The following is a 24,182-nucleotide window of genomic DNA, read 5'->3' on the forward strand; positions in this document are numbered from 1 at the left end:
GTTGAGTTTCACTGTTTTCTGCCTTTTTTTCAATGTTTTATCTGTATTTTTGTGGTTTGTATAATTCATTGATCGTTTTATTTTAACTGTAAATATTTTATAAATGTATGTATATTTACATATATACACACACACACACACACACATATATACACATACACACATCTAGATAGATAGCTAGATAGCTCGATAGATAGATATGCAGAGCTAGCCAAGGGCAGAAAGAGATGCACTGTCTCTAAAAGAAGCCGATCATAGATGCTTTTCTCAGTGCAATGAGAGGCTCTGTCAACAACTAGACAGAAAGTGAACAGAGGCTAAAAATTACCAGAAATAACTAAAATAAAAAGCTGTAATATGGACACAGAATGATTTAGACAAACAAAAATGTTTGAGCACATGTAAAACAGTTGAAAGACAATTTCTATAATCTCATAAAGTTTTATTATGATTTCCAGTTGTTTTTCATAATAAATATGATAAAAAAAATGTAAGTCTGTTTTTTTTTTTTTTTCTCTATAACACGGTAATTATTGGCCAGATGTTGAAAGTTAAGTTGTTCTTGAAAAAAGTCCAAAAGAATTGGCAAAAATAGAAATTTTCTGACACTTTCTTTGCAAAAACAACACAAAGAAATGTAGGCCTGATATTATGGGAGTCCATAAAGACTTAATCAAATGTTTATCTGTGTCATTGTTTCCACTTAAAACACAACTAAATAAAAGCAGCAGAGAATAAAACCTCCACGTCCAGGGTCGTAAATAAAGGTTGGATGAAAAGATCGATAAATAACAGACGGATTCAGAGGAAAAACTCCAGCAGGTGATGAATTGCTTAAGAGTAAAGCAGCTGAAAAAACTCTTATCAGCGACTGATCGCAGGCGTTTTATCAGCAGCTGGACTCCATTTCACCGGCATAAATCACCTAGGGTGCCATCTCAGACCCGGTTTAACCCAAATACAGACTCTGTTTGAGCTGCTGTTTCAGCTTTAGATGATCCATGGGCATCTACAGACACTGGAGCTAGAGTTTTAATTATCAAAGATGATGAATAATCAGAGGAAACATCCAGTCAGGACCAGTTGGACCCGATCCACTGTGTTCAGGTCCAACATCTGCAAATGTCAGCATTTGTAAAAAACCTTTTGTGGATTTCTCCAGTTTTTGTCCCATTAATGTACATATCAGCTCATGTTGTCACAATTATTTCCTGTCAAATGAATAAAACCTGTAAAATCTGTCACTGAGATGCAGTGAATATAGGTGAAAAGGACCACATCTGCAGACGTGTCCTGGTTCTGAACTCAGAAACGTCCATGTTTTTACAGATTTTGTGTAACATGTTTGACTTCATATTAGACTGTAGAGATAAAGTTACAAAACCAAACACCTGCTGAACTGATAAAATGTCCATCAGACTCACTGGGGAGTTCATCTCTGAATGCCTTTTCTTTTATTTTTTTGTATTTTTTTACGCTCCGTTTGCCAAGAAACAGGTCAACAATAGAGTAAAAGAATCTGTGAAACTCAAACAACTGCTCATGAGCCCCACAGGTTTCTGTAATGGGTCGTTTAATTGAGAAAAAGTCTCTTATTTCATGTAAAAGAGCTGCACAAACTTCACATTCCGCTGCACTTCAGTCCAACTCTGCATCCATGGAATTATGGAAAATTAACAAAAACTATCAAACTGAAATCTGTGTGATTCACCTGAATATGATGAGTGAAGATAATCAGATTGCTCTTGTTCAGAGTAAAATCAGTGCTTCTTTTGGTATCAAAGGATTAAAAGGCTCTAGATAAAGTTTATTAATAGTAAGTAACTCTTCAGATTCAAGTAGAACAAACAGATAGGACAAAGAAACCAAAGCTTCTGTTACGATACAGTAAAACTGAGGAACTGAGGCTATAATTACACTTATGTCCAGATGGATTTGCACTAAAAAGTTAAAATGATCATTTCTGGTATTTAACAAGTGACATTTTCCAAAGTGTCTTCATTGTGGTTTCAGTTCAGATCTGAACTTTACTGTTAAATGGATTCTGAAAAAATGTATCTAATTCTGAAGGAGGAGGAGGAGGAGGAGGAGAAAGAGGAGAAGAAGGGGGAGGAGGAAGGGGAGGAGAAGAAGGAAAAGGAGAAAGAGAAGGAAAAGAAGGAGGTGGAGGAAGAGGAGAAGGAGGAGGAGTAGGAAGAGGAGAAGAAAAAGGAGAAAGAGAAGGAAAAGAAGAAGGAGGCAGAGGAAGAGGAGAGGAGAAGAGGGAGGAGGAGAAGGAGGAGAAGAAGGGAGAGGAGGAAGGGGAGGAGAAGAAGGAAAAGGAGAAAGAGAAGGAAAAGAAGGAGGTGGAGGAAGAGGAGAAGAAAAAGGAGAAAGAAGGAAAAGAAGAAGGAGGCGGAGGAAGAGGAGAAGGAGAGGAGGGAGGAGGAGAAGGAGGAGAAGAAGGGGGAGGAGGCAGAGGAGGTGAAAAAGAAAAAGAAGGAGAAAGAGGAGAAGAAGGGGGAGGAGGAAGGGGAGGAGAAGGAAAAGGAGAAAGAGAAGGAAAAGAAGGAGGTGGAGGAAGAGGAGAAAGAGGAGGAGGAGGAAGAGAAGAAAAAGGACAAAAAGAAGAAGCAGGAGGAGGAGAAAAAAAGGAGAGGAAGAAGAAGCAGGATTAAGAGTTGGAGGACTTTGTGATTTGTCTGTGTCTTTTGTGTTGAACTCATGAAATCAAACGTCTCTGGGCTGTTTATCTAAATTTTGAGTTTATCCTGGAAGTTAGATTTGTGTTTTATTTGTGAATAAACTTAAAATGATTTGAGTCCATCATCGGTTAAACCTGTTACATCAATTGATCGATTGTCTGTAACATTCCCGAGCAGGTTTTTTTTTTTTTTTTTTTCTCAAACCTGTGAAATCTGTCCTTGGCGTGGAAAGGCTCTTAGTGTGGATGCGGACCTCTGTTGCTACGGTAACCGGTGTCCCCCGGCAGGTGATAATTTGCGTTTCCTTTGTGGTTTGTGGAGCAGCGGGACTCATTCTCTGAGTGCTCTTCTTTTATTTAAGGTCGAAATGATTCACATCAGGATAAAACCAGTCGATACGTAGGTTCAGATGCTTTTACAGCTGATTCCATTAACCTGGGCCTCGTGTCCGTCTGTCCATCCAACGCTAAAACAAACCATTTTACTGTTGACGCTAACGTGAACAAACCGACCCCCGAGGACATTTTGTTCCTGCAACGATAAACGACTCTTCTTAACCCTTTCATGCCCAGTGTTCACTCCAGTGGACATCTATTCAAAGCTGTTCTCTTGTATATTCATGTGTTTTGTTGTTTTAGTTGTAACACAATGGACCCTTGTGCATCATCGTATACACTGCCACTTATTGGCCAGTCGTGGGAAGTGCCCTTTTTTTTTTTTTTTACTCATAACCAAGATGGCCGACAGGAAGTCAGAAATGCCAAACATCCCAGGAATATCTTGTAAATCTTTCTATAGCAGGACACCCCTGAAGGTAGAAAAAATATGCAGCCTCAAGTAACATCTAAGGAATAATATCATTGGTAAAAATTCCACATTTTATTTAATATTGGAAGAAATTAGCAATTAATCCCATATCAACGTTATGCATCACTGGCTGTATTTCAAATGTAGTTCACACCATTACTGTAACTTTACTGTTCTTGATAAACTTGGTCTCCAGTGACATGTTTTAGAGTAAATCAATTGATAATTGTTATTAGAGTGTAATTAACAATTTGTTTTTTACTAAAAGTTTTTTTTTTTTTTTTGCATATTATCTCCATAAAGTGATTAACAACTATATGAGAATATATGTTAAAACGTGAGAAAACATCATATTAACAGCACAAACAAGGTTTTTATTTCATAGGTTTGACACAGTTTATCATTTTCTGATATTGGTTTGTTAAATACATATTTCGTTGCTTCTGAAGTTGAACTCATGGTGTCCTGCTGAATGGACATTTTTGTACAAAATTCAATTGCACACATCCAATAGTTTTTTTCCATACCTAAAGAGGAATAAAAACACTCAGGAACAAACTCTGGACTAAAGTTCTCATAACTGATGCACGAAAGGGTTAAAAAACGAAAACAGACTGAGCCTCGTCTGTTTCCATCAGCGACTTTAACAAACACTCGACATTTGTCATGAACAGAAACGAGGCGAGGTGTGAACGGTGGCGGCGACGGTTTGACTCCCACACAGGTGGAACTGACATAATGACAGTTAGAGGCAAACGGAAGCAGCAGCTTCATGTCTGAAAACACATGTGACTGTTATGTACAGATCTGAGGTGATGAAGACAATGATATACAGAGGAGATCTGGCAGAACACTGAACCAGTGTTTGTCTCGTATGGAGGAATACTGAACCGAGTTCAGCCAATGGATCATTCAATCATCCATAGACAAGGAAGAAAAACAAAAACAGAAGGAAAACTACACAAATACTGGATCCAAACTGACAACAACCAACAGGAAAAGATGCATAGGAGCATATTTATATCACTAAGAGGACTAGGACTAGAGGACTAGAAGGCTAGGACTAGAAGACTAGGACTAGAGGACTGGAAGACTAGGAAAAGAGGACTAGAGGACTGGACAACTATGACTTGAGCACTAGAAGACTAGGACTAGAGGACTAGGACTAGAGGACTAGGACTAGGGGACTGGACAACAAGGACTAGAAGACTAGGACTAGAGGACTAGAAGACTGGAGGACAAGAGGAGTATAGGACTAGGACTAGAGGACTGGACCAACTGGACAACTAGGACTAGAGGACCAGGACTAGAGGACCAGAACTATAAGACTCTTCTTCTCTATTTATATTCATACATACTGCATCTACAATTTCAGACTTGTTCAACATAATCTGATGTTGATGTTTTCAATCTGCCCTGTCAGCTGGTCATTTCCATGGTAACCCCACCATGTGACTGACAGGTGACAGACTATGTTTAAGTTGTTGACCATTAATAGAACCATGAATAAGATCCTGAGTCAGTAAAATACTGACAGAAAACTACTGAAACCTGAGTAGAACACCAACGTCAGCATCAGTGAGATGAGAGGATGTTTATGATTCATATTCAGAGGAATCGACAGGACTCATCAGGTTAATATTAAATTAACAGGACTCATCAGGTTAATATTAAATTAACAGGATTCATCAGGTAATATTAAATTAACAGGATTCATCAGGTAATATTAAATTAACAGGATTCATCAGGTTAATATTCAATTAACAGGATTCATCAGGTTAAATTTCAGCTAACAGGATTCATCAGGTTAATATTGAATTAACAGGATTCATCAGGTTAATACTAGAGTGACAGGTGAAGTGTTAGATTTGGAAATAAGAGCTGGTTGGGGCTGGATTTCCACCCACTCACATGTCAACAGTTCTGTTTTGAACGTATTCGTATCATATTTCCATGTTTTGGACCTACTTGACATTGGTGTTGGTGCAGATGATGTACTCGATCTCGTCCGAGTACGGGTTCTGGAAGGTGAAGCTGCTGGTCCGGATCAGCATCCACTCTCTGTTCTTCATCCGGAACCGGTACATGACGGACAGAACCTGGCCCTTCAACTTCACCACCTGCACACGAACAGAACCACACGTTAACAGATGGTCACAACCAGACACAGCCAACAGCAGTACCACCAACCGCCACTAGGGGCAGACTGTACAAAGGCCAGGTTCTATTGGCCTTAAAGGTTTTGCGCAGAGTAGACATTTGGACCAAATCTAGTACTATTTATAATCATTATTACCTCCGCCAGGGGCATAGAATTGCATACGGACGCTAAGGACACATCCCTACCAATATCCAGCCACTACTGTATTGTCCCTATCAATCCAACCGCTGTCCGTAGTGTTTAGTCAATGATTACAGCACACAGAGGGTTAATAGTCAGTCTCTGCTAGAAGTCCAGCCTCTAACCTAATTATCACTCTCTGATTGGCTCTGCGGTTTTGCTATCGTACATGTGATTGGCCGTCCAATGTTGCTGTTATTCCATCTACTTGTAAAAGCTACAGTTACTCGCTCGTTGGACAGGACAGGAAAAAAAAAGTTGGACAGTACAGGAGGCAGTTCGTATGTGTCAGCAACCGCTTAACGTAAGTTGTCAACATGTATGCATTTGTTCTGCCTGGGTCACGTCAACTAGATGGATTTGAATATCAGAGGTGTCATTTACATTTACATTTGAACATATGTCTGTTTGCGTGCATGCGTGGGTGCGTGCATGCAGGGCCAGTTCGCAGCATAGGCTGATAACTGATAACATGATAATTTCTCATTAATTGTCGTAAGAATAAAGAAATGAGAGAAAAAAAACTAAACAACAACCCCCCCTGTAATTTCTCAGGTGAGATCTCCCTGCTGAGAGAGAGCGAGAGAGCAGAGCTGAATGACAGTCAGACAGGTGTTGTACTAAGCATCCAGGTGAAGGATGGAGAGTTTATCACCATGAAAAAGCCTCCAAGGCCTTAGCTGCACAGTTTAGAAGAGGAGAAAAGAGGAGGCAGAAAAATAATCCAATTATAGAGGTATGGAACCTTTTATAATGTTCAAAAATGTTTGATGTTTCTAGCTACAGCTAGCTGAATAGAAATGAAGCAAAATTAGCTAATTATGATTCTGTAGATGATTAAGATATGAGATATCTGCTAAGGTGTCTTGTTTACTAAGGCTGAACTGGTTTATAGATGTTTCTATGTGGTTTATATATGTTCCTATCTGGTTTACTGCTGGTTGGCTGGTTTATATATGTTTCTGTCTGATACCTGTGTGCGTGTGTGCTTGGTAATTAGGATTTGAAGAATTTCAAAGAAAAGAAAACTGGACATAAGACACTTCTTTAGTAGTCAAAGTTTAAGTTACTTCAAGGGTAAAGAACTGTAGAGGCTCAACATTATACATATTGAATAAAAGACTATTTAATGCCAAACAGAAACACTTTTTTAAAGTTATTTTTACTTACTTTCACATATTTGTATGGAAGACAACTGTTTAAAAAACAAATAAAGAACATTTGTGGGGAAAATACAATAAAACCTCAGATTCTAGATGCTCATGTGATTTTATCCATATTTTTGGGGAATAAATTACATGTAATAATAACTGAAAGTAAAAGCCGTTTTTGCTCAGGCAGTAACTGTACCATCAAACTGTATGATCATTGTATCCCTAATCTGTTCATATGTCATGCATCAACATATTTATGTCAGGTGACAAACAGCAGAGAGGAGGGATGAGGTAGAGGAGGAGAGGAGGAGAGGCTGTAAATTCACAGGTGAGGTTAAATAATGACGGATATGTTAGTCATGAGAATAAAACTGCGGAATGCATTAAATTCTTGTATTGTCTTTAGATATTTAGATATGCATTATAAAAATGTCAATTACAGAATTTTTTTCTGACTATGATTGTTTGCTTGTTTGATCAGCTCTCCGTGACATGAAATAATGATCACAAATGCAAAAAAACATCAATTTTCAGGAGTGCTGCCTTGGAGCACTTTAGTGTCTCCACCAATGTCAGAATCAAACCTACTCCCTTGACCTCCACCGTTTTGTTTTCATCTGGGTCTGTCTGTTTGTCTGTTAGCAAGATAACTCAAAAAGTGCTGGACGGATTTGGATGAAAACATTATTAGAAAACATGGCATTAATTTTCACTGTTACGCAGACGATACACAACTGTATTTATCGATTAAACCTGATCAGACCAGACAAGTAGATAAACTAAGTTCCTGTGTCCGTGACATTAAAACCTGGATGAGCGCTAATTATTTTTTACTTAACCCTGAAAAAACAGAGGTCATTATAATAGGCCCTAAAAATGCGAGAGACTCCCTAACTGACCAGATAGTCACTCTGGACAATGTGGGTGTAGCCTCCAGCGCCACAGTTAGAAACCTAGGAGTTCTATTTGACCCAGATCTATCATTTAAACCACATGTTAACCAAGCCTGCAGAACCGCCTTCTTCCACCTGCGCAACATAGCCAAAATTAGAAATATTCTATCTAAAAATGATGCAGAAAAATTAGTTCATGCGTTTGTTACATCTAGATTAGATTACTGCAACTCCCTTCTCGTAGCATGTCCTAAAAGCTCTCTAAAAAGTTTTCAACTGGTTCAGAACGCGGCAGCGAGACTACTAACAGGAACAAATAGAAGAGACCACATCACCCCTGTGCTCCAAGCCCTTCACTGGCTTCCAATCGAGTTTAGAATTAGATTCAAAATCCTCCTCCTCACATACAAGACCATTAATGGTATGGGCCCCTCCTATCTCAGAGATGCTCTGGTGCCGTACCATCCCAAAAGAACCTTTCGTTCTCAGAATGCTGGTCTACTGGTAGTTCCCAGGGTCTGTAAAAGTACAGTAGGAGCTAGAGCCTTTAGTTACCAAGCTCCTGTTTTATGGAATCAGCTTCCAGTTAACATTAAAGAGGCCGACAGTCTCTACATTTAAGGTCAGACTAAAAACATTCCTATTTGAAAAAGCTTATGGTCAGGCTAGTTCAAACCAGACTGAACCCACAGTTCAGTCTAAGCTGCCCTAGGAGCAAGAATGCTGGGGGAAGTACAGGCACTGAGTCCTATCTCCTGTTTCTGGTTCTACGTACCATTCTGGTCTGCACTTATATTTTTAATATTTAGCCAACTTAGTTTGTGCAGTACTATTCACCTGGTGTCCCCTTTCCCCACCCCCCTCCGGGGGAGTGGCTACTTTTTCAGTTGTAACCGCTTGGGAGCCAATGATGACAGGATCTGCGCTGACCCATCTGTGTCCTGCCCTGTCCTGTGTCCTGACCCCCTCCCCCACCTGTCTGGATGGACGTCCTCGGCCTCACCACTGTGGATGGGCCTCCTCGCTCCTGCCTGTCTCATCCAGCGGGATAGACCCCCCATGTGTCCACCCTACTGCATCCTTGCAGACTAGAACTACATCTGCAAATGGACGTCCATCAGTCCTGGTGCATCTATAGCCTGTCCGTCCATGGGAGTGGATCTCTCCTTCACTGTGGTTCTCCCCGAGGTTTCTCCCTTTTCCCACTGGGTTTTGAGTTTTTCCTTGCCGAGAAGGAGGGTCTAAGGACGGGGGATGCCCTGGACACTACTCATTTTCTTGCTGTTTATTTGACTGTTGTTTACTCCAACTGCCTCTGTAAAGCCCTTTGAGATAACCTTGTTGTGATATTGGGCTATACAAATAAAGTTGAATTGAATTGATACTGGCACAAGGAACAAATGATTAAATTTTGGTGGCGATGGGGGGGGTGTATTTTGATCTGCCTTGGTGGAGGTCTGTGCTCTCCAAGCGCTTTTCTAGTTATTACTATTACTGTAAACATTGTTACTACTATACTGATATACTATATACTGATATTGTTGTTATGACTACAATCATTATTATAATTCTATTTATTACCACTTGTACTTCTAATGTCCAATAGTTATTGTTATTATTTTCTTACATTCAGACCAATATGATCTAAAGTAAAACACTATCATATTAATCTAGAAATAATGACAAGTACAAACTTTTTTGTTTCAGTGTAAAAAAGTTAAATTACATGAATTTGTTTAAATTTACAAACTATCCTTTAAAAAAAATGTGCTGTGTTGCATTTTGTTGTTTTGACTAGAGTAAATTAATGCATTATTCCTCGTTCATCACCATTCAACTGACTCCTTCTCAGCTGTTTTTTTGTTTTTTCACCCTAACGCTGCCTCCTGTTGTTCAGTAAATCTGACCCTGAGTCTGTGTTTCCTCCGACTGGAGGGTTTTTAATTCGACCTCTGTGAGTTGTGTGTTTTGGTTCAGTTCTTCTCCCACCTCTCTGCTGGTCTTCACTCACAGTGGTTTGTTGAGTGGTTTTGACCTGACCTCCTTCTGTTCAGCTCAGCCGGTTTGTTGTGTTTTGATGCTAAATAAATAAAACTGAACAGCAGTGAAGTGATTCTTCCAGGTCTGTGTTTGGGTTCTGGACGTCTGAGATTTCACCAGCTTTTCGTTCATTCAGTAAAAAGACAGACATGAAACCCGGCAACACCGATAATAAACAGATCGTCTCTAGTGTGAACGGACAGACGCGGATCAAGAACAGAGACAGAAGAACATCCAAGTCCAGTCATTAAACCTCTGAATAGTCAACATTCAAGACCTTTATTCATCCCTGGGGGGCAATCGTTTCTGCCGCAGTAGCAATTAAAACAACAATTTGACAACAACATACAGCAATGACAAAACAAAGTGAGACACAAGACGACGATCACATAAAAGTTAGTGGTACAATAAAAACACTTAAGGTGTTTTCACACTGCATACTCAAGTCAGTACCGTACTTGGATACGTTCACACCTTTCCTACGGATGTTGCGTTCACAAGCATGTACCACGGCCTGTGCCTGAGTACGAGTGTGTTACAGGACCGAAACAGTAGGTGGCGGTGTGGAAGGAATTCTGTCACTATCCAACAAACATGGAAGTAAGAAAAAGACAAACCCTTACATCATCAGCTGAGCAACTGTTCTGTTCATTTGTCTACAATGTCAGCAATACTTGTTTATCTGTTAGCCTGTTTGCGGCAAAGTGAAGCAGAGCGACCTTCGTTGTCCCTGATATATCACTGAGTGGTTCGGTCAATAAGGTGAGCCTGTGCCGTGTGGATCCGAGGGTTTTTCTGGAGACAACAGGAGCGCCGTCTATGGTCTCATGGTTATTAGGTCACGTCTGTTCTTGGGCATGGATCACTTTCACACTGCAGCGTACCGTACTGGAGTCCACGCAGTCCGTACCCAGGACTACCTTCTCAGCTGGACTCGGGTACGGTACTTGAGCACGGAACATTTGCATTCACATTGATAAAATTAAGCAGATACGGACTCGACTACGCTGTGTGAGAACGCCCTTATTTAAACAAGTGGTGCCAGGCACAACAAACCCCACCCCTCGCACGTATTGTAGCTTATTTTGGCATCGATCCAGCTGATGTCATCATGTCTATGCGGGTGCTGATGTCAGCATAGATATAGACAGCATAGACAAATTTCGTCCATTATAAGTGAATGGGGAAAAAAAAAAAAAAGATTTAAAAAAATTCATAAAAATCTGAACTTTGACCTACTTTTCCCAAAACGTAATCACATTTATTCTAGATTACTGGCAATCTATAAACCCTATTTGGTATGAATTCAACCAATACTTTTGCTGCTTTAGTGTTAACAAAAAAGCAAACAAACAAATAAACCAAAAACAATACTCCTTTACTCCCCTTTGGGGGGCGGGGTAATAAAATGTAAACTACTGCTAATGTGCTGTTCAGAGTTGAACATAGAGATGGCTGAGGGTATGAGGGAGAATCTGTACCTGTTGGTTCTGGCTGATGGTTGTCTGAGGCGGGAACTTAAATTCAGAGTGCAGAGGGTGAGCACTGTTGGACATGATGCATTTGGCCTTCTTTGACACCTGGTTATTGTACAGTTCTGAAAGATATTTTTGCTGAGAACCAATGATTTTACTGCTGAGTTTTATAATCCTAGTTAACCCTTTAACCCCAGACATGTCTGAACGTATGATTTATTTTAAATATTCATAAAACTCTGTTTGCTCAAAAACATACATTCCAAACCATGCTGATAGAATAGACTTTGTTCTTTCCATAGATATCTGAGCATGCTCAGTGCACCCCACGCTGCCTGTGGAATGAGGGTAAAACACAGAGCAGTGAGACAGACTTGCAATAGAAAATGTTTTTTGCACCGTTTTTTGTTCTTACTATTGTTTGTAGTATTGTGGTGATTTTCTTTTTTTTTCTTTCTTTTTTTTTTTTTACGGTGGTTTGACTGTATAACTGCTTTTTGGAATTCAACCAGGTGCCAAAAAGCAGCTGGACTGATTTAGAAAAAAAAGAGCCCCAAAACAAAAACTACTGGTACAGAATTCAAATACTTGTTGTTGTTCAGTGTGCTCCAGTTCACAGTTCATGTTCAACATCCTAAATCTCTTGCTGATGTACATTCTGAGTGCCTTATTTAGTAAAAACCTGCCAAACTTCAATTCCTCTCTTTGCCTTTTTTTCTGTTATTCCAACCTGTTTTGACTCTAAAACACACAGTAAAACCAAACCACCAAAGAAAAGGAACACAAGCACATACTCACAGGAGCTTTTATGAACCTGAAACAGACGCTAATTCACAGCAGCACCTTTACCTGGAATAATGTCTCTGGGGTTAAAGGGCTAATGAGTTTTTTTGTTACAGATTTATAGATGCAAACCAGCAAATGAAAGGGAGCGTGATAATGGACTCAATAAAAGACCTATTAAACAAAGGCATCAGAGATCTGTCGACATGGAACTGAGCTAGTTTCCTCTGGCAAAACAGATGCTACTGACCTCTCAAGACCGACATGTCAGTGTTGTTGTTCAATGACAGTTTGTTATCAATTATGGTGCTCAGATACTTATAACACTCTACAATTTCAACAGCCTCCTCATTGATTTTGGTATAGACAGGCTCAGGGTGGTGACATCTAAAATCAATGCACATATCCTTGGTTTTAGTGACATTTAACTGTAAAAAGGCTTCAGTGCACCAGTTTAAAAAATGGTTTAAAAGAGAACCATGTGAAATTTCAGCGTCCGTTAACAAGCTCACGATAGCTGTGTCATCTGCAAATTTGACAATATGATGGTTGGTGGAATTACTCTGACAGTCATTGGTGTACATGATGTTTGTGGCCCATGAAAGGTGAATGTTGTGGACCGTTCATAAAATTCAGTATCTTGTCAATCTGTGGGAGCCGGGGGGTATGTGGGGTAGGGGTGAGAAATATATATGTGAGGGTGTGATCCGTAACTAATAGATGTTACGCAGGCGTGAAACGGAATTGAAACTTTACATGCTTTCAACGTCCAACTCTTGACCTCTATGCCTCTCTCATACAGTGGGTGTTACACGAAATTTTCACAACTTCTAACCTGTATCCACTGGACCCCCTCCACTGCTCTATGGGCCCCCCACAAATGCTGGGCCCCATGAATTTGTCATTTTTACCCCCCCTTAACGGCGCCCCAGCATGATGTAGAGGAGTGGTGAGAGAACACAGCCTTGTGGAGATCCAGTTGATGTTCATGTAGAGAAAGTAAATGGATAAAACAGACTCAGATGGACCAGTGTTAGTGTTTCTTTTTGTTTTTCTTTCTGGTTCACCTTATTTTGCATCTTTCCTCCATCCTCTCCTCTGCTTTATTAAATGTTCATTGTTACTGCTATTATTTAAAATTAAATATTTCCATTCAGATATTTTCATTTACATGTTGAACTTGAGCGGAAATGACCAATGTTGACACCGTTTTCGCATGTGTTAGAGTTGTATTTAAGTCTTAGCGTGAATAGAATTTAAATGTGAATGAGCTAGAAAGAGCAGATTAAAAACTAGCTAAAAAACAAACAAAACAACAACAAGAAAATGAACCAAACTAAACCAAACTAAACCATCGGTGTTGGTATATTGTGCAGTGTCAGAGGTCAATAAATAATTGTCCGGTTCCGGTCTGTTGTGTTTTGTTTTTGTGTAAAAGTGTATAGAAGTGTAGAAGATCATGATGTAATGCTATGTAAAACACCTTGGATCACATGATCCATAAAAGACATCATGTGGTTTTAACTTGTAATACATTGCTAAAAAGTCTCACAGTGCATTTTTTTCTCACTTCAGAGATGGGTGCTAGTGTAGTAATTTTCCAGTGTTTACAATGTGCTGATTTTAGTGGCTGAGTCAGAATTTTAAAAATCATGCAAAAAATCAACAACTTTTGAATTCTGACCCAATACAAAGTTTGAAAAATAATATGGCCTTTTATGACAATGTGTAAAGTGTGCATAATATACTCACTCGGATACTGTAACTGGTCTCAGACACTTCAGGCGTTTTTATATTTAACTTTTTTAATTATGTCTGCCAGTCACAGGAGGACAGGACAGAAAGAACAGGAATTATAATGAGCTGATTTTTACATATAAAGACCTACGTCTAACATGAAAAACAAGTCTAAAATAATGTGATAATGAAGTCAATTATCACCTCCTTTGTCAAATGTGTATTAACACTTTTCAGTAATGTCATGAGGTTTAAATATAACAAACTAATGTCGACTGTGCTGACTACATTATTTATCAAATACTTAAAAAAAGTTTTCTGACAATTTAAAATATGCACCAATATGTGATGTATAGATGTTAATGTAAACACCAGAGGTTGACTGATGGCTGGTTTTTAAAGGCTGATGTAATAATAATAGTTCGTAACAGGAAAAAGCAGAAAACTGATGAACTGTCTGATATCATGTGATGATTTAGAGAATAGACGACTGTTGAAGTGAACCTGTGTGTCAAAGTAATAAAGATCTGGATGAATAAATCGATCAATAAGTAAATATCAAACTGATTGTAGGTGTGATTCTTTATTTTTTGACTCATTATAAGTCAGTGTTTTCCTTTCGAGAAGCTGAATATTGTCTGTAAGGAGCTGAATAATTTGTGTAGATTTGAATATGATGAACTACATGTATTGGATCTGAATTTGCTGATGGAACTTTAGACGAACATCAGAAACTCTTGGTCTAGTCTCTGGAACCAGTTCTGTTCTAGAGAACGTTCTCCAGGATGTTTCATCCGGTTCTGACTGACAGAACCTCCAGGTATTTGACCTCTGTAGGTTTGTTGACACCCAGTGGTCACAAATTTTGACCCGGGGGCTGTTACCCTGACAACCAACACGTGAGCAGCTGAAGTCATATGAGGTGTGAATCACAGCAGGATGACGGGTTACCGTAGCAATGACAGATTCACAGATGGGTTCAGTGTCTAAAGATACACTTAATTACATGATCCATAAAAGACATCATGTGGTTTTAACTGTATAAAACCAAGAGCATAATAATTTTGATTATTTTAAATTGTAATAAAACCAATAACGTAGGGTTTGCACGATTAACTGATTTTAAATCAAAATCGGATTATTTAATTAGGACGATGTTTAAAAAAGGGTAATTGTCAAATCAAATTTCATCTCTCTCAAGGTTCCAACTCGCGCACCTCCGGGCTACCATAGGCTCCTCCTCCTAATTGTGAGGTGGGTCTGCACACACTAGTACACAAATGGCATTTGCTAAGGAGAGTGAGAAGTTGGTGACTAAAAATAGCAAGAGCAAGTCAGCTGTGTGGAATTGGTACGGCTTCCAAGTTTCCGACACCAAACCATTCCTCGCTACAAACTCTGCCTGAAGGTGGTATGTGTCAAAGACAGCAGCACAACCAACTTATTTCACCTCCTCAAACATCATCACATGCCAGAGTGGAAGCAGTGCGTTGTACTACGGGCTGCACACGAAAACAACATGCTGACTTCTGTTGTCTTTTGTAGTTTTACCCAGAAATCGAAATTTTAGGGGAAAAAATCTGGATTCTATTTTTGGCCAAAATCATGCAGCCCTACAATAACGTAATAATTTTGGCCATTTTAAACAGTAATAAAGCTAATAACTTAATTGAATAATATGCTCCCCCAGATACTAGGAGGTTAAAAGGATAAGCAGATCTAGAGTCGGTTTCTGAATGGTCCAGTACTGGGTATGAAACAACCTTGAAGCCATGAGGACAGACTTTCATCCTTCAGATGGATGTGAACCCGTGGGTGAAGTCTGGTCATATTCTAAACACAGTATTTAAACTTAATAAATGCATATATCTATACAAAATACATTTGAATATAATGCTAATATTATTTGTAAGTTGTAAATATTGTGAAAAAAAAAACAAAAAAAAAACGTGTACGATATTGATATTTAAAATAATAAAAGTTTAATTTGATTTGTATTTTTGTTGTCTATCCGTGACACTGCCATTTGTCAAAACTCTTGCTTTTTAAGTATGATCAAATATTTTTTTCCTCTAACCAATGATTTGGTTGTAAAATAGATGGTTTAAGGTATACACTGAATACATTTCAGGATGAAAACTTCACTTTTGAGAACTTTGTAATTCTTGTAAAAAACAGACATTAATTTTTTGTCCATCTGTGATGCAGTAGTTTTTGATATTTTTCATTTTAAAATATTTGAAACTAAATTTGGCCCTTTGAGTATGTTTAAGATGGCATTTAGACCTTTTCAGTTATATGTAATATTTGTCTTAAACTTGTCTGGTTCAAAAGTTACAAATCAAAAAGTAGTGGACTGTCCATCTGTGATGTCCTTGACCTCACCCCAGTACCCCCCCCCCACAATCACCATCATCGTTTATCTGTTAAATCCAGTCGTACCTGTTGGAAACTTTCTCTCAGGTGACTCTGGTCTTCAGGATGACAGAACTCCAGGATGTCCTTCCCCAGTAGGTCCTGTACAACAATAACAGAGCAGACACTGAGGTTCTGATCCAAAACAGAACAGAGACAAACCCACAACCCTCTGGTCTGCATTGATCTGAAGCCTGTTCAGACCAGACCATCCATCATTTCCACAGCAGATACTCTGGAAACTCTGCATTTTCAGGCTGTTTTTAAGTTGGATGTAATTTACATCTTAAAATCTGAAAAATATGGGTTGATGTGAGACAGGTCAGTTCCCTTTGAAACGGTTCAGTCTGTTTCTACATCAGCACCTTGTGTCAGGGTTGGATTTGACAGTTACTGTTTCTATGCTTTGATCACATCTGAGTTCACGGTTCTGTGGGATGTTTTTCCTCTGAGTCTGATATTCAACACCTCCTCCTGCTCCTCCTCTGGACTCGGTTCAGATGAGGACACATCAGAGTCCAGTCCTCCAAAGATCCACGATCAGACCAGGATGGACGCTCTTCTCCTTCCAGTTCACAGTTCAGGTTTTACGTTGAGACCAATATGATCTAAAATGGGTCAGACCAGCACAATACTATCATAATAATCTATAAATAATGACAACTACAAACTATTCTCTATGTTTTAGAGTGAAAAAAGGAAAATTATAAAATGTTTATAATTACAAAATATCCTTTAAATTAATGTGAATGAAATGAACAACCTGAAATTTCTTAAGAAAAATAATGTAATAGTGTAATTTTAACAATCCAGTTGTACCTTGATTTACAAGTGCGTCAATTTACGAGTTTTTCGAGTTATGAGCTGAAATCCAAGTTACGAGCACGAGTTACAAGCTTCACAAGGTTACCATGGTTACCTCGCTGTGGAAGCATATCTGTTGTGTTGTGCTCATGTTTTGTGCTTTTTGTGCCGTTATTTTGCCAAATTTCTTTATCATAACCATGGGTCTGACCTCTTTTCACCTCTTCCAGATATGCGACAAAGCGTTTCAGCACCTCCCCTCTGGACAGCAACCGGACTTTGTTGTGCAGCAGGAGATAATACCTGTAAAACCTAAAATCGCCATAATCTTCCAATTTAGAATTACATTTAAAAAACTAACCAACTCAAATGAAACAAATTTCAATTAAATACTTATTAATTATTTTATAATGAAACAGGGAGCTGCTGTAGGTTAAATAAAAATGGGGTTGACAGGAGGAACCCGTAAGTACTCCTCAAGACGCTGTGGTGAGCAGAGACATGGAGGATCAAGCACCAGAGCAGTCCTCTAATGTTTTTTGTTTTTATTGGCTACAACACAGACAACACGCTCAGGTTTCGTTGCTATAAGTTATTTATAATTTAGGTGTGAAATTGGGATGTTTTTTTGGGGGGCAGGAACAGATTAATGGCATTTCAATTAATATCAAAGGGGAAAACTGATTTGACATATGAGCAAACTGAGTTACAAGCTCAGCCACAGAACGAATTAAACTTGTAAGTCAAGGTACCAATGTATTATACCTCAGTTTATCATTTACACAACTTACAGATCACAGTGAATACACAAAACACTTAGTAACAGGCAGAATATTGGCAAAATTACACTTAATTCTCTTCAGACATTTCAATTTGTTCAGATTTGTTCATGATATTCCAATTCCAATAGTTTTTAAACATTTTAATGTATAAATAAGTACCATTGTACTTAGGGTTCCTACAGGTTTCTACATGTTAAATTTAAGACGTTTTAAGACCTTTTTAAGACTACTTAGAACAGAATTTAATGCCCATTTCATGGCCATAGTGATAAAAATCCGTAACTCCAGAATCTAGGAAAAGGTATTTATTCATTTACGCCTTGATGTAGTCATTTCTCACCACGGGCTGCAAAGTTAGTGATGACTGCTTCCTAATTTCAATATAAATTGTCAGGTTGGAGTCGACTAATGTTATTTTGCAGCTTGGACATTTCCCAGAAACATTTAAACATAATACAGCAAATGAATTTATGTCAACATAACTTAAGAACTACCATATCAAATTCAATACCTTTTTTTTAAAGACTTTTTTTCAAGGTATAAAATGCAGATTTGTAAATTCAAGACTTTTTTGACTTTTTAAGACCCTGCAGGAACCCTATGTACTGTAAAAATGAGACTTATTTTTGTTAAGAAATTTCAGGTTGTTCATGTTATTCACATTAATTTAAAACATTTTGTAATTTAACTGTTTTCACTCTCAAACATAGAGAATAATTTGTAGTTGTCATTATTTGTAGATTATGATCCTATTTTACTGGTCTGACCAACTTTAGATCATATTAATCTGAATATGGAACCTGAAGTAATTGATTGTTAATTTTTGCTTGTTATAAATTCATCCCATGGGAGGGATTGGACTCTGTGGTGTCCGGTTTTGGTCCACAGGTCGTATGTTTAACACCCCTAGTCTACAGCCTCTAATGCAAGTGTTTATACAGTTAAACTCAGATTATTTCACAATGACACAGTGTGAGTGGATTCATGGAGTTGCTGTACATTCATATGTCACAGACTTCAACCTTTATCTGCAGAAATGAGGCCCACACTCAGATGAAAATCAGGGGTTACTTTAGTTCACATCAGCCAGTGTTAACAGTAGTATATGGATGTGTTTTCTTATGTTGCTGATCCTAATTCCAGAGACCTTTGGTTTCCATGTGAACTCGTTCCAGTTCAGTGTTTCTACAGCATCTCCTGAACTCAAACCTTTACACAAACACCGGTGACATGACACTGGAGGCTCAGATTAATGCGCTGCCTCCTGCAAACTGAATGCATTTGCTCTGAATCATAACAGCACTGTTTTGTTAACATCTGTGTTTTCTTGTTGCGAGACGAGCAGAGCGGTGAAGCGGCGCAGGAGCTGATTGGCCACAGGAATGTGTTGGACATACCAGCGCAGGCAGCGCGTGTTTATCAGTCCTGACAACACCGTAAATCATGTGCAGAGCAGATACTACAGAGATCTGCAGAGTCATGGAATGTGGGCTCATCTGTTCCAGAGGTTCATACTGGAATCCAAATGTTCAGGTCAAAGGTCATGAAAACACAGTAAAACGGTCAAGTGAAAGGGTCCGACTAGAGGAAGTGAAGTAGAACGTGTTTTCCTGTGATTCTGTCCAAACCAGGACAGAAAACCTGAAACTGAGCAGACGATGCACAGATCTAGATGACAGTTCAGCATGTTTTCATCATTAACACATTAAGATGAAGAACGACACGAGTTCTTCCACCACGAAACTGATAAATAACATCCTTTGTATGAGTGGATGTCGTCAGTTCAATAATGACGACATCGGTTTTGCATTTCTTTGACTTATTTTAAGGCCTTCTGACCTGTAGAACCTGCACAACAGAACACGTGTACATTTTTACCTCCACAAACCTGGAGGAAGCCCCGGTCCCAGGAAAGAAAACCAAAGATTAACCAATTACAGCTCACATTTAATACAGTGCAATACCCCTGACGGCCACTAGGTGCTGATCCATGGTTCGTAAAGACTTACACTGAACTGAGCCTGGAAAATATTTTATTCCAGGCCTTGTTCTGGTCTAGCTGTTTTATTTGGATCTTCTAATGAGTCTTGTGGTTCATCTGGAAATGACTGATCTACCAATAATTATTAATTACTAAACATTATTAATAAGAATTTAGAGTCGAATAGAGGCTTTGATTGACAGCTGCTTCCAGATTTTAATAAGGTCTTGGACACTATTAAGGTTTTATTAAGTTGTTCTACGACATGTTCTGACTTTAGTTCAATTTATTGTGCAAGGTCTCATTTAGATTCATGTTGAATCAAAACAAGTTGTTTAACATCCAGATCTGTGACATGTGATGTAAAAAAATCACATTAAATTTATCATTATTATTATTACAAACTTATACATTGTTGTTACAACTATTACTATGAACATTTTATTAAACTTGTTAATATTTCTGTTATTACAAATGCATATATATACACACACACACAGACACACATATATTGCACATATTTTGACATAATTACTAATTTATTATTACTACTTTATTATTTATTTCTACTAGTACTTCCTAATGTGCAATTTGTTTTTCACTACTGTTTTTTATACTTATTATTACTATTTTCTTTCCTTTCATCTTGTAATATGTCTTATACGTGTACATTCAGTGTTGTTCTACGACTGGAACTTTATTTTCCCAATTAATAAAGTTCTATCTAATCTGATCGAATCTAATCTAAATCGCTGTTAAAAATAGTGCAGATATTTAATAATTCCACCCTGTCCCCATGATGGTTAGATTATTACGAGATGGTGAATCTGAGAACAGCTGATTTATACATTTAATCCTTGTTCACATTGTTCAAAACCTCTCACTCTGACTTTTATGTCACTTTGAAATAAAAATTATCTGATCAGGTTTTAGTGAAATGAGAATAATGCCCAGACACATGAGGAGGAGGATGAGCACCAACCTGAGGCTGGTAACCGATGACATTGATGCAGCGTGGGTCGACGAACGTGATGACGCCGTCAGAGTTGTGACGCGACAGGAACTCGGTGGGAACTGACAGCCCGTTCATGTCCATGGACACCGGAGAGCTGGTCACCTGCAACAGGAAACGACCATGGACATAACATTTACCATCAGATCAGGAAACAACGATGCACACCATAGTTTCCATCAGACCCTTTACTACAGCAGGAACTGCACCAGGGACTAGTTGTGTGTGTGTTATGTCACGTCTTTTACACAAAACTAAAAATAGGACCAATGTTCCTGTATCTCAATGGCATGTTCCATCAAGAGTCAATGCCAAGTTGAATTTGTGAGGTTGTCAGGTTCTGTCTTCCAGTCTCCCAATAGAAGTGGGTGGTACGTTCACAGGAGGAGAACTCATCGAAATAAATCCAAGTCCATATATGACTTCCTATCAGTGCTCAAAAGTCACTATTTCCATGTTAAAAGTCATCAAAATATGGACCATTATAAGTAAAGGCCGATTTTTAATATTTCAAAAATTCAAATATCTAAATTTCTCAAAACTGTGAGAAAACTATGTAGACATCGTCCCAAGGAAGCTACATATAAAATTTGAAGAAAACTGTTGAAATGTAGACACTGGTGACCATGAGTTTGATCCTTCAAGGTCACTCAAGATCAAAGGTCATGGATCCAAATGAAAGTCCATATATGACTTTCTATCAGTGCTCTAAAGTAACTACATTGATATCTCTCATCGTTTCCATGTTACAAACCATCAAAATATGGACCATTATAAGTAAAGGAACATTTCTGAATTATGAAAAAATTCCAAAATCCAAATTTCTCTGAAAAACCTTGGCATGTTTGCACTGAAATTACATGCAAAAAAAAACTTTCCCTCAACCCCAAATATGGGACAAGGACATATCCTTGTTTACAGCTTCCACACCAAATGCAGCATTCATAAGTTTTTGCATTTTTTTTCTATTTTATTTGTATTATCCTTATGCAGTTTTGTAAGTACTTTCTATTTAAGACTGGATATTTTATTGAGTTTTGTTTTTTTTTTTTTAACTATTTTTCATCTGGCATAAAGACAGCTAGGTCTGACTGTTCACAATGGCAAATAAAAATTTAGAATCTTGACATAAAAACTAAGCATGAAACAGGACATTCACTAATATCACAGAGAATATGATAAAATATACAAGAACATAAGAACCATTTATCATCATAAACATTAACATCAGTCCCATCTGCACCAGTGAAAAACTAGTGGAAAAACCCTGAAAAATAAGGTTTGGCTTCAACACAATGTAAAGCAGATGGAACAAAGTGGAAATATTGAAAGACAATAATCCCTGTCACTGAGTTGAAAATACAGTTTGGTTCTAAGATTCAGGATTTGTATGTTCTCTGCAACTAAATATAAGTAAAAATATAATTAAATGATCAACATCAGATCTTTTACAGAACTGGAAATGATGGTTGGATGACGACAAACACAAGACGAGGCAAAAATCTGTCAAAAGAAACATGAAATGTTTGTTTGTAAAGAAATAAACTGTATTTAAATTAACAGCTAAACACAAATTTACATGAGGAATTAACGTATGAATGAAGAACATGTGAAAATGAACAGAACCCGTGGATCCATTTATAACAGATGTTCTGATAATTATTTCCAGATCCATTCACTGTTTTCACTATTAAAAACATCAGAATCCTCATCAGGACCTGACAGGACATGAACCACTGACACTGAGACTGAAAATAAATCAAAACTAATGGAATGAAGGAGTAAGTATTTAAATTAATAGCAAATAACAATTTACCAGTAACTTTTTTAATTAACACGACGTTGAAAATCAATCTAAAAACAATTAATATTCAGAACAAAAAAGCCATGTTGGACAAGTCTGAATGCATTATTATTATTAACACTGAAAATTGCTTATTTCTTTATTCTGTTTGTAAAACTAACATCTCCTGTGTCTTCTGACAAATGCTTTAAAACCTCAGAGTCTCATTTATGACTAATATTGACTTAGACGTTCATCAAACTTGTCCACTTTCTGTGTCGGATCATTTTAAAGAATCAGAAATAAACTGTTTAATACCTGTTGATCCACTAATCCTATCAATACATGTAAAAAATTGGTGTAAAATGCAGTTTGTCATCTTTTCATGGTCATCAGATATGACCCATTTGGACGTTCAGAGGCTCCGTAGTGAACGTGGAAACACTGATTCACCAGTAAAACCCATGGAGTTTGATCAATGACAGTGGATGGAGACACTTGGGTTATGTTAATAAACAAAACAAACAAAAATGAATAACATATTTGCAAAATAATGAATAATGTAAAACTGACTAAAATGAAGTTTAAAAAAAAAGAAAATAAACAACAAAATGAACAAAAATGGCCAAAGTGATCAATAAAATGAAAACAAAACATAACAAAACATAACATAATAAACCAACAAAATAATAAGTAACATGAGCAAAATAAGTCACAAACTGAACAAAATTGAAGGAAAAAAAAAAAATTAAAAAAACAGCAAAATGTACAAAAATAAACAAAATAAAGTAAAATGAGTAAAAATTAACTAACTTAAAAAATTAACAAAATAATAAATGTCATGAACAAAATAAGGTTGTGGACACCTGGTTTATGTTGTTAATTATATATTTTACAAAAAAGTCCCTTTTTCACCAGTTTTTTGTTTTGATAAAATAACTGTTGAATTTACTCTGAGCTTTAATGAACATCTACATGATCAAAGAATTAAATATAGGAAAAAGCACGATTTACACTGAAAAATGCAAAATACAAAGGATAATATTAGAATAAATGATGATAAATCATATAGTAAAGGTTGAATGTAAAGGAAATCACCTTGAGAAATATTTCTCCGTCTTTAATAATTAACTCATTTGTTTTGGACATGTCATAAGCAGTCAGTCTGATCAATGATTCTACACTTTTCAGCTTTAATTAATGACTATAAGGAAAATCAAGCCTCAAGTCAAACGGCCCTTTTTACATTCTGATGTTGATTTTCAGTTTTAATTGGGTTTTCACTACTTCGACTTCATTAAACCATTAATTCCTTTTTAATTAAGTGACTGTTCAGAAGTTATTTTTCCTGATATTATTTATTTAAACTCATTTAACATGAACAACAAACAGGATTTAGGTTTCTGTCCGGAATCGTGCTCTCGAAGGTAAAATGCATTGATGTGTTTTTTGTATGTGACACATAAATAAAACCAAACATTCATCGTCAAC

The 24,182-nt window shown here is 37.6% G+C and overlaps 1 protein-coding gene across 3 annotated transcripts in view; it reads right to left on the bottom strand.

Annotated features, from left to right (window-relative positions):
* Positions 1 to 24,182, bottom strand: part of arnt2 (aryl-hydrocarbon receptor nuclear translocator 2) — an 88,471-nt gene that overhangs the window by 15,827 nt on the left and 48,462 nt on the right. For all 3 annotated transcript variants that reach the window (XM_030127461.1, XM_030127456.1, XM_030127470.1), the window contains 3 exons: positions 20,879 to 21,013; positions 16,357 to 16,431; positions 5,460 to 5,611 (listed from right to left, as the gene is read on the bottom strand). In XM_030127461.1, the coding sequence (XP_029983321.1) occupies positions 5,460 to 5,611; positions 16,357 to 16,431; positions 20,879 to 21,013 (362 nt within the window). The remainder of the gene's footprint in view (positions 1 to 5,459; positions 5,612 to 16,356; positions 16,432 to 20,878; positions 21,014 to 24,182) is intronic.

The sequence above is a fragment of the Sphaeramia orbicularis genome, chromosome 3 (assembly GCF_902148855.1).
Source record: "Sphaeramia orbicularis chromosome 3, fSphaOr1.1, whole genome shotgun sequence".
In the NCBI taxonomy this organism is placed as follows: Eukaryota; Metazoa; Chordata; class Actinopteri; order Kurtiformes; family Apogonidae; genus Sphaeramia; species Sphaeramia orbicularis.